This window comes from Heptranchias perlo, chromosome 10, assembly GCF_035084215.1.
Source record: "Heptranchias perlo isolate sHepPer1 chromosome 10, sHepPer1.hap1, whole genome shotgun sequence".
Taxonomy (NCBI): domain Eukaryota; kingdom Metazoa; phylum Chordata; class Chondrichthyes; order Hexanchiformes; family Hexanchidae; genus Heptranchias; species Heptranchias perlo.
In genome coordinates, this window is record NC_090334.1 from 60977407 (window position 1) to 60992324 (window position 14918).

Below are 14918 nucleotides of genomic sequence, written 5' to 3' on the forward strand. Positions count from 1 at the left end.
AGAATGTGCCGCCTCTTGTTGGGGTACTGTTCCGCAGACACAGGCTGCCGTCTCACATCCTGCCCATGTAGCCATCCTTCATGTAAAAGCTTAGGTGGTGTGAGTTGGCAGGCTATCAAACCCTACATCTACACACGCCCATTTTTCAGCAACAGGTTGCTGGACGCTGATCGCTTGGAATGTTGATAGATTTTTTTTGTTTTGTTTTGCTTTGTCCTCTGCCTAGGAGGCCATTTGCAGTATCTCCACCGTCACCCTGGCTGAAATCTGCTAACCCGGCACTGACCAGGGATCAAACCTGGAAACGTCCTCACTACCTCATGATTTGGTGCACTTACTTACCGAGCCACATATTCCATATTTTTTAATGCTTCGAAACAAATGAGCAAAAACTATAAACCACGATTTTGCAAAGCCACTGTAAAGTGGATTATAATAAAATGACTGATGATAATAATAATAAAAATATTAAATGCTGGGGCAATTCCACAACATGATGAGTGAATACAGTTTGAAAATGAAATGTACATTAACCCAAAGACTTTAATCCTCTTTAGGAGGCAGATGAAAAGCCTACAGTCCCTCAGCAGCAGGATCCACCTGAACCAATTTCAAAATGTGGAGACCTCTACATCACATTCAATTACAAACCCTCCAACCACAAACTGGCAGTTACGATAGTTACTGCTAAAAATATCCCCGATAAGGATCGCAGTGGTGCTAATTCATGGCAGGTACATACTGTCCTCCTGCCCAGCAAGAAGCAACGTTCCAAAACCAACATTCAGCGAGGACCTATGCCAGTCTTCAATGAGACTTTTAGATTTAATAAACTGGAGCCAGAGGAGCTGCATAATTATGCTCTCCGATTCCGCCTGTATGCAGTAAGGAAGATGAACCGAGTGAGAATGATGGGAGAGAAGATGTTTTACCTCAGGCATCTGAATCAAGAGGGAGAAATGGAAGTGTCACTACTCCTGGAGCCAAGGAGTAACATGAGTGTAAGTATGATAATGATAAATGAATTAAATGTCGGCATTTCTGAAACTTAATCGGAGAGAGATTGCGTGTAGGATCATGGTTAGCACAGAAGTAAGCCATTTAGCCCATCGTGCCTGTACTGGCTCTTTGAAAGAGCTATCCAATTAGTCCCACTCCCCTGCTCTTTCCCCATGGCCCTGCAAATTTTTCCTTTTCAGGTATATGTCCGACTCCCTTTTGTAAGTTACTATTGAGTCTGTTTCCACCACCCTTTAAGGTATTGCATTCTAGATCAAAACCACTCACCGCGTTTAAAAAAATTCTCCTCATCTCCCCCCGGTTCGTTTGCCAATTGTCTTAAATTGGCAGCATCATCAAAACCGGCAGCATTTAGAACCCTCTCTCATTATGAAACTTTCCAGGGCAACCAGTTGATGAATTTGAAGTGGATGGCAGAACTGATAGGTTAGAAATGAGGGACCTATGGATCATGGAACTGTAACCTACAAGAGCTGATGCCTTCAAGAGAGGAGGGATAAGAGAAGGAGGCTTAGGGGAAAAAACTCTGCACGTGGGGACATAGATAGCATGTTGATTCAGTATGTTGGCATATTTGAAGAATTTTTTTATAATGTTTTTCTCTGATTAAAATATTGCAGAGAAAATAATAGTCCTGTGTTGATTAAAGGGGACTTAACTACAATCTAGACAACAAATATAAATTGATTCATTTAATGGTTGCAAAATTGCTAATTGGGTGGGATTGACACTTTTATGCACCCATAAGTTGATTGAATTACTAGTAAAAGTATTGTGGTAGCTGTCTGCATTTTTAACTTTTAACATTTTAAAACAATTCTTACATAGCTTGTGCGCTTCATTGAAAATTGTTATTTAAACATTGCCTATGGAGATCTTCAATTAAAATGTCCACAATTGCCTGTTACACTTATCTGTTATGTTTCCCTGTGACACCAGTAGGTGACACCCTAACTTTCAGTGTAAATGTTATGACTTGCTTGTTATGGCTCCGTTACATCATTACATAGGATTATCTTTTCCCCAAAAATCAATCAGAATGTTTTCAGAAAAAGAATTTCATCCACCATTTATTTCTTAGCAACTGAAATTTCTAATGTCCAAAATAAGGTTTTTAACAATAAAAATTTTAAAATACATATATCACATATATCAAATTTAAAAATACATATATACATATAGATTGAATTTATCCATTGAATTGTCTCTTGTGTTTTCTAAAGCTTTTGCTGAAAGGCCTCAGATTCTCCCAAAAGCCTGGGCTTGGGCTTGATATTTTTACCCAGAGCTGTGAAAGCTTTAGAAAACACAAAAGACAATTCAATGGCTAAATTCAATCTTGTTATTTAAAATGATTTGAAAGAAAAGCTGGAGGTCAAATTTGAAAAACTTTTTTTCAGATAGAGTTCACATTGAGTTTTTTTTTAAAATTAAGCTGTGTGTGTGAGGAAAAATTACAGATTGTATTGATTATAAAACTGTTGTCGTTTCTGTTTTGTGTTCTATAAACATCAGAAAGAATATTAAGCTGAGAGTGCCTTCAACCTAATTTGGATCCATTTTTCAAAAAAAAACATGAGTTGAATTTTGAAGCAAACTGAAATTATCTAATTATCAAACCTATGTTTTGTTGATAGTTAGAAAATGTAAACATCCTATTTACTAACACTTGCGTGTGTAAGGAATCTTACAACACCAGGTTATAGTCCAACTGTTTTATTTGAAAATCACAAGCTTTCGGAGGCTTTCTCCATCGTCAGGTGACGAAGGAGAAAGCCTCCGAAAGCTTGTGATTTTCAAATAAAACTGTTGGACTATAACCTGGTGTTGTAAGATTCCTTACATTTGTCAACCCCAGTCCATCACCGGCATCTCCACATCATGGCTACTATCGACACTCACATGATGAAGGAGAAAGCCTCCGAAAGCTTGTGATTTTCAAATAAAACAGTTGGACTATAACCTGGTGTTGTAAGATTCCTTACATTTGTCAACCCCAGTCCATCACTGGCATCTTCACATCATGGCTACTTGTGTGTGTGTGTGAGAGAGAGAGGCACAGAGAGTATCCTTATTCTAATTTGAGTTTTTTTTTTAAAGTTGGATTTTGAAAGCAAACAAAACCTCTTTGAGGGAATTGGATAGGGGAAAAGGTAGGAGGGGTTGGGAGGAACGAAACAGGTTGAAGGTGACGGTACCTCTGGCCTTTTGTCACCCGCTCTTGGGGGAAGCGAGAGGGAGGTGGACGTATGATTAAGGGTGAGGTGAGTGAAAATAGAGTAAGGCAGAGGGACGATGCAGCAATTTAGCAGTTCAAAGATGAAGAGTTAAGAGTAGTGATGAGAGTGAGTAGGGGTAGCAATGCGAGAGAGGGGCTGATAGAAATGAGAGGCATAGTGAGAAACTGAAGATGTACAGGATGTGATGGGAGCGAAGGGTTTGGGGGAAGCAAAGTGGGGGGGGGGGGGGAGAGGATGGGGAGGGAACTACTGAGAGCTGCAACTCCCATTTTCCCCACAATTCCCACTGGGAAGTGAAGCCTGCAGCCATCAGAGGCTCCTTTTTCCATCCCTCACGCCACCATCCACCTCTCGCCTGAAAGGAAAGATGAAAAAAAACAGAGAGAACAGCAAAAAGAAGAGTTAGAGAAAGAACCAAAGACAAGAGAAAAAAAAGAGATAGAAGCAGAAGAGGCATTTCAGAGGGAGAAACAGCGACGGGTAAAAAGGGAACTGTCCGATCTGCCACAGGATATTCACTAGTTCCTGTTACCGGGAAGATTTTTTTTAGGACATTCCTTCCTGCACATTATGGTGTTCTTTAAAGGAGAAGGAAAGTAACGGGCTGCCCACCCACAATTTCCTGAGATGCACTCCCTGTGAGTGCCTTGTATTTTTAGACAAGAAACGTATCTTTGGTTGAGATATTGCATTGATAAATGATGTCATCTGTGATACTAACTTAGAACCTACTGCAGACCGAGCACTATCCTATATTTAAACACCATGACGATAGTTGTGATCATCTTTTTAAAAATGAGAACTTAGTGGTTGGAGAAATGTTTATTTAGTATCCCAGGTTAAAGGTAATGTTTTGATGCCCTACAGAGTGGTGATTCACAGATCAGCCTGTCTGCCATCTCTCACAGCGACAGTGCTTCATCTACGCAATCGCTTTCACATGGCGGAGTTCCAGAACTACTAGTAGGATTATCTTACAATGCCACGACAGGAAGACTTTCTGTTGAAGTAATCAAAGGCAGTCACTTCCGAAACTTGGCTCTGAACAGGCCGCCTGGTGAGTGAAATAAATGTTTATTACAACAAAACAATTGTGGTATATTCAGCTGAAATGCTTGTTCAGATTACCATTTTCTCTATAATTTGTCACAATTCCCTTTCTCCCTACAATAGCATACATATATGAATTGCCCACGAGTAAGCTTTCAACCCAAGACACCTTTAGTAGAGCTTGGGTACATATGAAAATGGCAGACAGGAAGAGACATACTGATCCATCAAGCCTGTCCCTAACAGTTGTGATGCCCTATGTATCACATTACATACCCTCCCCGCCCATCCGGAGCCATGTAATCTTCTGGGAGAGGCAAAAAAACCAGATAACAACCCAGGCCAATTGGAATCATAGAAAGTTACGGCACAGGAGGCCGCCATTCGGCCCATCGTGTCCGTGCTGGCCGAGAAGAGCTATCCAGCTTTCCAGCACTTTGTCCGTAGCCCTGTAGGTTACGACACTTCAAGTACACATCCAAGTACTTTTTAAATGTTGAGGGTTTCTGCCTCTACCACTCTTTCAGGCAGTGAGTTCCAGACCCCCACCACCCTCTGGGTGAAAAGATTTCTCCTCAGCTCCCCTCTAATCCTTCTACCAATTATTTTAAATCTATGCTCCCTGGTTATTGACCTCTCTGCTAAGGGAAATAGGCCCTTTCTATCCACTCTATCTAGACCCATCATAATTTTATACACCTCAATTGCAGCAAGACCTGGACAACATCCAGGCTTGGGCTGATAAGTGGCAAGTAACATTTGCGCCAGACAAGTGCCAGGCAATGACCATCTCCAAAAAGAGAGAGTCTAACCACCTCCCCTTGACATTCAACGGCATTACCATCGCCGAATCCCCCACCATCAACATCCTGGGGGTCACCACTAACCAGAAACTTAACTGGACCAGCCGCATAAATACTGTGGCTACAAGAGCAGGTCAGAGGCTGTGTATTCTGCAGTGAATGACTCACCTCCTGACTCCCCAAAGCCTTTCCACCATCTACAAGGCACAAGTCAGGAGTATGATGGAATACTCTCCACTTGCCTGGATGAGGGCAGCTCCAACAACACTCAAGAAGCTCGACACCATCCAGGACAAAACAACCCGCTTGATTGGCACCCCATCCACCACCCTAAACATTCACTCCCTTCACCACCGGCGCACCATGGCTGCAGTGTGTACCATCCACAGGATGCATGGCAGCAGCTCGCCAAGGCTTCTTCGACAGCACCTCCCAAACCCGGGACCTTTATCACCTAGAAGGACAAAGGCAGCAGGCACATGGGAACAACACCACCTGCACTTTCCACTCCAAGTCACACACCATCCAGACTTAGAAATATATCGCCGTTCCTTCATCATCTCTGGGTCAAAATCTTGGAACTCCCTAACAGCATTGTGGGAGTACCTTCATCTCACGGACTGCAGCGGTTCAAGAAGGCAGCTCACCACCACCTTCTCAAGGGAAATTAGTGATGGGCTATAAATGCTGGCCTTGCCAGCGACGCCCACATCCGATGAATGAACAAAAAAAATTAAAATTCCCCTCAGCCTCCTTTGTTCCAAAGAAAACAACCCCAGCGTTTCTAATCTTTCCCCAGAGCTAAAATTCTCAAGTCCTGGCAACATCCTTGTAAATCTCCTTTGCACCCTTTCTAGTGCAATCGCATCTTTCCTGTAATGTGGTGACCAGAACTGTGCGCAGTACTCAAGCTGTGGCCTAACTAGTGTTTTATACAGTTCTAGCATAACCTCCCTGCTCTTATATTCTATGCCTTGGCTAATAAAGGAAAGTATCCCATTGCCTTCTTAACCGCCTTATCTACCTGTCTGCTACCTTCAGGGATCTGTGGACATGCACTCCAAGGTCCCTCACTTCCTTTACACCTCTCAGTATCCTCCCATTTGTTGTGTATTCCCTTGCCTTGTTTGCTCTCCCCAAATGCGTTACCTCACACTTCTCTGGATTGAATTCCATTTTCCACTTTTCTGACCACCTGATCAGTCCATTGATATCTTCCTGTAGTCTACAGTTTTTCTTCTCACTATCAACCACATGGCCAATTTTTGTATCATCTGCAAACTTCTTAATCATGCCCCCTACATTCAAGTCCAAATCCTTGATTTATACCACAAAAAGCAAGGGACCTAATACTGAGCCCTGCGGGACCCCACTGGAAACAGCCTTCTAGTCACAAAAACACCCGTCAACCATTACTCTTTTCTTCCTGCCACTGAGCCAATTTTGGATCCAACTTGCCACTTTCCCTTGGATCCAATGGGCTTTTACTTTTTTGACCAGTCTGTCATGTGGGACCCTGTCAAATGCCTTGCCAAAATCCATGTCGACTATATCAAATGTACTACCCTCATCGACCCTTCTTGTTACCTCCTCAAAAAATTCAATCAAGTTTGTCAGGCATGACCTTCCCTTAACACATCCGTTCTGACTGTTCTTGATTAATCTGTGCCTTTCTAAATGACGATTAATACTGTCCCTCAGAATTGTTTCCAATAATTTGCCCACCACCAAGGTTAGACTGACTGGCCTGTAATTACTTGGTCAATCCCTTTCTCCCTTTTTAAACAACGGTACAACATTAGCAATCCTCCAATCATCCGGCACCACGCCTGTAGCCAGGGAGGATTGGAAAATGATGGTCAGAGCCTCCGCTATTTCCTCCCTTGCTTCTCCTAACAGCCTGGGATACATTTCATCCGGGCCGGGTGATTTATTTACTTTCAAAGATGCTAAATCCCTTAATAATTCCTCCCTCACTATGTTTATCCCTTCTAATATTTCACACTCCTACTCCTTAAATACAACCTCTGCATCATCCCCCTCTTTTGTGAAGACAGATGCAAAGTATTCATTAAGAACCATACCCACATCTTCTGCCTCCTTCCGCCACATATCTTGGTATCGTTTGCAAACTTTCAGATCATTCCCCAACACCTACATTTAGATCATTAATGAAAATAGTAAATAACAAAGGTCCTAACACCGATCCCTGTGTCACACCACTGGTAACCGATCTCTAATCAGATCCAAATCCATCTTCAACCACTTTCTGCCTATGGGTATTCAGCCAATTTTCAATCCACCGCAGCAGATTATCACTAACTCTACGAGAGGGGTTAAACATGTACTTTCAAGATATCCGTTAGTTGGATTTAAACCAGCTCAGTAAAGACTGTAATATTCATACCTACAAGAAACACATACAACTGTTCTGTAGAAACTAGGAAGTACATGTCTAATACAGGCACTCATTCTGTACATTTATGTTTGTTCAGTTCAGTTTTTTTGGGAACTTTCACTACATTTCACATGGGTATGGGTTAGATCTAAGCTCTTGCATCCTTGATGAATACAATCTTTTTTCAGTGTTTGTGGACGGGTGACAAAGGTGCAGATTTGTCTGTGGTTCCTCTATCAATGTTTGGCCATCAGGTGGCATTGTGCTGTGTATTGAGATGTACTATGTTAGTTTTCTATGTACTTGAGGAGCAGTGCCTCGTAATCTCAAGAACCCCACTCAGCATCTGGGGACACATTGGGCAGATTATTTTTTGTTAATTGCCTATGATTGTGGTTAGTTTTTGTTAACTGTGCGCCTCAATATTGTGCACAAGTATATAGTTGTTCATTAGACATCAACACCAATGCTTTTTTAGCCAGTTGTAAACAATTTTACAACACCAAGTTATAGTCCAGCAATTTTATTTTAAATTCACAAGCTTTCGGAGGCTTCCTCCTTCGTCAGGTGAACGATGTGAAAAATTTTTAGCCAGTGTCACTGGTATTAGACGGCAATAAGGTTGTATATAAATAAAGGAATTATGGGTGTCCCTCCTTGTTAACAAACATATTAAAACCTGAAACTTAGCTACAGCATCACAACAAAAAGACTAGTTAGTTAGTGTGCTTAAAGCCAGCACTCTGAACAATGACGGGACACTTTGATTAATTTTGTAGCCCATGGTTTCTGAAAGGCTATCATCTTGGAAAGCCTTGATGTTAAAGTTAGAATGCCTACTCTCCTGGCACAGTAAGAAGGTCTCCTTACAGAGGAATGAAGTCCAGGGGAGTCATTTTTTGTTCAACATATTCCTTCCCCCTCTCCCCCTTTTATAGAAAGAAATTATACCTTAAATTTCCATTTAAGTTTTCTTTAAAAATGTCAATCTTCTTGGTAACATGGAGACTCCCCAATGACATTAATTCTGGGCAACATCCCAGAGCAGTTCCATGGTAAACCGCAGAGTCCGTAACTTCAAACTGCCTTGAGAACCGCTCAGATACTGCCCTACTTTGGAAGCCACTCTACAGATTGGGAAATTTTCATTTCCAGCCTGCAGTATAGTTTCCTGGGGATTGGCTGGGTTCAGAGTAGCTATCAAGGGAGCTTGAAGCCAAAACTCCCACTGTTTTGCAATAGTTTTCTCCAGAACACTCCCCAGAATCAACATCGCTGGTGAAGCCTAACAGGAGGTGGAGACGCCACTTCGGGGAGGTGGAGATGCCACTTCAGGGAGAACTATCATTTTCTTCTATAAAGAAGATGGAATGTCTAGGGGAGTACTCTGAGTGTAAAGTACCCTCCCCAGACTTTCCTTCCCCTTTAAATGGGGAAAAGAAAATGGAGGAGGATAGGAAAATAGCGGTACTGTCAGTGTCTTACATAATATGATATAACCTTGGATCAAAATTGTTTGAAAATATTTTTTCCATTACTACCCTCTCAAAGAAATCCAATACTTAAGAGAATTGAGAGCCTGTTTTGTAGGCGTACATTTGATCGAACAAGGCTAGAATGATATCGACATGCTGTGAAACGGCAAGACAAAAAGTCAGCTGGAATGAGTCCAGTGTCATTGCATTGTCAGTAGCGTTTTTATTACTGCATCAAGAAATTTGCTTCACATTGAACCCTTGTGCAGTCTGCCTGAACCTGGTTCACTTGCTAAGTTAGAGTTCTTCATTAGAACATTTCATCACTTACAGAATTCCATGAACTGAGAGCGCTATGGGTGTGCTGCACAATGTGGTACAACAGAATTAAAGGACATGGGTTCCCAATCTGAGCCACATTAGAGAGTGAGGCGCAACCTGGAGACCATGGTGCTGGCTTTTGAGAGGATGAAATTTCAGATGGGAGCAGTGTCATTGCTGAGTTACTATTGTGTGGTAGCTGGCCATAAGAGGCATCGATAGAGATGTAAAAGCCGAGTTGGGGCATAAAGGGACCAATTTTCACTTTATGAGGCGATGCAAAACTGGCGGGAGCGATCAATAGACTGAAAATCAGTGGGGGTGGGGGGAGTTCTATAACAGATGGGCAATCAGCTCTGCCAGATTACTACTCAGGTGGTGGAGGAAAAATCTACCCCATTATGTAAATTGATTGGAGCGAGACAAAGTCAAAGTCCTATTGACCACTTGTACTTCATTCTTGCTGTTTATGATGTCAACAGAACATGTCAGTCTTGTAAAACATTTTAGCCCAAGTATTCTGGGCTCTAAATTCCGCCAGTATCCTGCCATAACCAGATGATCAGATTGTGCCATTTCCGGGAGCTTCCTAGTTACCATGTTGGGGGCAGCATAACTACTGGGATCACAACCCGAGGAATTTTGAGGACCTCTATAGCTCACATTAAGATGATTGTGATGAGGCATTTTATGGGTGATTCATTGGGGCCGATTTTCGGATGGCCGAGTGGGTGCATTGGGGGCGAGGGGGCTCCGAAAATGGCAGAATCCTGGAGCGGGTTCGCAGCCCGGCTCCAACCCGCTCGCTTCCGGGTTCCCCATTGACGCATTCAGGTGCGCGCACAGCTCCCGCATGCAGGACTCCCACCAGCAATTAAAGCCGGCGGGATGATAATTTAGATAGATATTTAGCTAGTTGATGTTCTTGACAGACCTCATTGAGTGGAGATTTTGGTAGGGGTGCAATTTTGAAGGATCCTCAGCGTGTTTCCCGTGCTGTGGGATCCTCCCGTGTTTCAGTCAGCAGCCAGTGGGAGATGCAAAGGATTCTTTGACAGGTGGGGGGAGTACTTCATTTATTGCAGCAGGGCACTCTGTCACTTCAGACAAAGTTTTGGCTGCAACACCTTTGTCTTTCCACTCAAAATTATTAATTTATACCCTAAACTCTGCTGTGCAAACACATTTACCTACTTTGCGGACCCCCTCAAACTTACACCGTCAGGATGGGGGACGCCATAGCTGCATTCATCGCTTCATCCGAGCACGAGCAACATCACCAGCCTTGCCAGGCATGCCATCCACCTCCGCCACATGGAGCTCCACAACACAGTGCTGCGTCACAGGCACCTACACAAAATAGTCGTGCAACTACACATACACCCACTGTAGAGTGACCTAACGGGTGGCATCAAGTGTGGGTGTTCATAGTGAACCTCATGAAAGGGACTTATTACACAAGCCAGTCAAGAATGGCCAAGACGTGGCAGTAGTGGTGACAATAATAATATTTAATGTGCCATTAACAAAAATCAAATATAAATAAAAAACATGACAAACCGTCAAACACCCTTGTGCATCCCCTTTGTGCTCACAAAACCTTTGCCTTACGCTTCCTACTACTCCTACGTGGTGCGTCCCCTGTGGCTGCAGCAGAGGTAGTGGCAGGTTGCTCTTGTTCATGCCCTGACCGATTAGATGCTTTGGGCCTACGCCCTCTGGGTTTCGGTGCCCGTGAGGGCCCCTTCAAAGATTGCTCCACCTGCACCTGTGCAGGAGCAGATTCAACCACCTGGAGAGAAGGCAGCATTGCGGGTACTGGTTGAGAGGAGGGCAACGGGTGAGACGTGGGAGCGCTTTGAGTGGCATCCCCACTTCCATGTCCGCTTTCGCCATCATCCCTTCCCTGGGCCAGGCCCACATCACTCCTTCCACCCTGCTGGACAACAGTTTGGAGGACATGTGTGAAGCCTTGTAAGGCCAGTGCTAGTGTATCTGCCTGCCTGTTTAAGATGGCAGAAAGTTGCTCACCCTGAGTCCAAAGGGCCATTGTCATGCCTCAATGGACTCATTGGTGAGTCGTGCTTGAAGTTCGATGGAGGCTAGCCTTCCCTCCATCGCAGACATTCCTGCACACAGCCGCGACACTATCTCAGAGATGCCCTCACGTCCCTGTGACAGTATCTCAGAGATTCCCTCCTGTACCTGTGCCACCATTCCACTCATGCAGGAGTTGGACTCCTCCATGCTCTGTGCGATTGTGGAGAGTGCGCGTGGCACCTGTTCCAGCACCTCGCAAATGTGCTGCTGCCCCTCGATCATTCTCCTTTTAAAGGATGGCTCCCAGGGTTCTGTGTCCAGTTGAGCAGATCCTGGAGAAGAGTGCTCCCACCGACGTGGACTCTCCACAGTTTCCCCTGCCACCAGTGTCTGCTCGTGCCCACATGTGTGTGGTGACTCATCATGTGTGACCCCAACTAAATGAGGACGTGGACCTACCGAGGTGTGTGTATCCGCGCTGGTGGATGGCTCGCTCAGATGTGACGGTGCCCCCTCAGAGGCCGGCAGGTCTTCTGAGGAATTGCCCTCCACTGTCACGGCGGCCGCTGAAGGCCCTGTAAGAGAACAGAAGGCAATATTAAGCATGGTGACAGATGTTGAGGTGCTGAAGATGGCAAGGCATGTTAACATCATTTTCTATTGAGTGCTGAATGTTAAAGTTCTGTCACCAGCCGTTTGTCGGGTGGCAGTCTCGACGTCCCCAACGGACAGCCACTCGAGGGTGCGGCTCACTTCAAGAGCCTCCTGCTCCGCGTCCTTGTGGACGACCTGATGTTGCGGCCCCCCTCCGGTCTTCGCCCTTTCCCGTGCAATCTGGGCTGTCTTCTCCTATAAGGGGAGAAAGTAGAGAGGCGTGAGTGAGGGATGGTGACTTGGCCAACCGCTGAATGCATTGGTTTGGGTGAGGCTGACCGTGAAAGAGATGCATCAGAGCATGAGTATGAGACAGAGCCATGACATTGTATGAGGATTGGGTTGAGTGGTAGTGGTGGGATGGGTACTGGGGAGGTGAGTAAGTGCAGTTAAGTTGAGGATGAGCTTTGAGTGGGTGTGAGGAGTGATGTGATCGAGTAGTGTTGGCATGTACAGAATGAGTTGTGGGGTGGGGGTGGTGATGTGGAAGACGGAGTGTAGGAGAATGAGTAAGTGTACTCACTTTGGCTGACCTAGTTAGGTCATTGAAGTACTTCCTGCACTGGATCCATGTGCGGGAGACGTTGCTGCTGCTGGTGACCTCCTCTGCCACATCGAGCCAAGCCTTCTTGGTGGCAGAGACAGGCCACTTCCTCCCGTCCACCGGGTAGAAAATATCCCTCCTCCTCCTCCCCCCATCCAGTAAGACCTGGAGTGAGGCATCATTAAATCTGGGAGCAGCCTTCCCCCTGGGTTGCTCCATTCAATAATTTTGGTTCTTTGCTGCAGGAGCAGCGTTGGAGGACTGCCCCTTTAAGTAGAGCTCCTCCAGCTGACAGCCTGTGATGCGGGTGTGCAGTCCGCCCGCTGCGCAGGTTTCCAACGGGAAGCCACGTTAAGTGGCTTCAATTTACCCGCGATCGTATGGGGAACGGACGGATTTCACCGGGCGGGTTACCCACGCGCCCAGTCGTCCCCCCCCCCCCACTGCCATCCCGCCTCCCTGGTAATATCAGGGCCATTGTCATATCTTTCGAACTGGAAGATAAAGTTCCAATGTGCCTACAGTGAAAGTGATGCTGAATTTTGATATTGAGCAGCTTTTATTCTAACATGACAACAAAAAGAGACACCTTCACTTTAAGATGCAAGTAATGTGATGCTTCCTAACGGCTTAAATGCAGAATTTTCAGAACAGAGCTTTATATTTTCAGGGATTGTGGTGACATTGGAATCCAGAGTTTCCTGCAATCACTAAGAGAAGATCTCTAGTTACTATAATGTATGAAATCTCTCAATGCAGTGAAGGCCCACCCATCACACCCTGCTTTGGGTTCAACTAATTGCATGGAGAAAATTGGACAGAAGAATTTTCATTTCACTATTCTGTCACCTGTCAAGAGCACAGTCACTCACACAGGAGGAGAAAGTGAAATTATGGGCCCAGGGTTTCTGCTCCACCGCCGGAAGTGCAACCAGGCGGGACCTGGCATTGACCCCGTCCCAAATCCCAGAGATCGGCATTTTTCACAGTGGGGGTCAGCTGCCCATGCTTGTACAGCATCCTACAGGCGGTAGTGTTCCTGTTAAGCTGCAGGTGACCTATCCATCTCACCAACTGCTGTTGGTCCCTCTGGGATCATTGACTGCTCTCCTCTTAAAAGCTGAGGCCTTGTTCAGGCCCAAAACATAACTCCCGCCTCGAGCAGGCGTGGGATCCACTTAGCCCGTTGGGCAATGTACTGGGCAGAGTTCCCAGGAACGCTCCAAGACACGCATCAGAAGCTGGCTGTGGACATTTGGGGGGTCAGAAGATTCATCTACCCACCACCCCCCCCCCCCCCCCCCCCAACATCCGAATTTGTGATCCTGCCTTCTCTGCCCCATGGGTGCAATTCCTTATTTTGTCTCTCCCCATGGGCCTGATATTAGGAGGGTGGCGGGTTCGCTAGAGGGGTCGACTGGGCACGTGGGTAACGCGCCCAGTGAATTCGGGGTGCTCCACACGGAATCACAGGCTAATTGGAGCCACTTACCTTGGCTTCCGGGTTTCGCGCTGGAAAGCTGCGCAGCGGGCGGACTGCGCACCCGCAGCATAGGCTGTCAGCTGGAGGAGCCCTATATTAAAGGGGCAGTCCTCCACTGACTGATGCTGCAGGAAATAGGAAAAATTACAGCATGGAGCAGCCCAGGGGGAAGGCTGCTCCCAGGTTTAATGAGGCCTCACTCCAGGTATTATTGGATGGGGTGAGGAAGAGGGGGAGGACAGAGATCTTCGCCCCCGGCAGGCGGGAGGAAGCGGCCTGCCCCTGCCACCAAGAAGGCCTGGCTCGAGGTGGCAGAGGGGGTCACCAGCACCACCAACATATCGCGCACCTGCATACAGTGCAGGAGGCGCTTCAATGACCTAAGTAAGTCAGCCGAAGTGAGTACACTTACTCATTCCCCTACACTCCGTCTGCCACATCACCGCCCCCACCCCACATCTCCTTCTGCACTGCCAACACTACTCTGTCACATCACTCCTCACACCCACTCAAAGCTCATCCTCATCTTACCTGCACTTACTCACCTCGCCAGTACTCATCCCACCACTACCACTCAACCCAATCCTCATACAATCTCATGGCTCTATCTCATACTCACCCTCTCATGCATCTCTTTCACGGTCAGCCTCATTCAACCTGCCACTACCTGTGCTACAGCCACAGGGCATGCATCACATATGTGCAGTAGGAAGCGTAAGGCAAACGTGTCGTGAGCATGAAGGGGATGCACAAGGGTGTTTGAGGGTTTGTCATGGTTTTTACCTATATTTAATTTCTGATCAACTCACATAACATATTATATTGTCACCACTACTGCCACGTCTTTGCGAATCTCGTTCGGTTTGTGCAATAATGCCCTTTCCTGAGGA

General features: G+C 45.7%; 1 protein-coding gene across 2 annotated transcripts in view; it reads left to right on the forward strand.

The window, feature by feature from the left end:
• Nucleotides 1-14918, forward strand: part of syt16 (synaptotagmin XVI) — a 155873-nt gene that overhangs the window by 132033 nt on the left and 8922 nt on the right. For both annotated transcript variants that reach the window (XM_067991915.1, XM_067991917.1), the window contains 2 exons: nucleotides 558-1001; nucleotides 4128-4317. In XM_067991915.1, the coding sequence (XP_067848016.1) occupies nucleotides 558-1001; nucleotides 4128-4317 (634 nt within the window). The remainder of the gene's footprint in view (nucleotides 1-557; nucleotides 1002-4127; nucleotides 4318-14918) is intronic.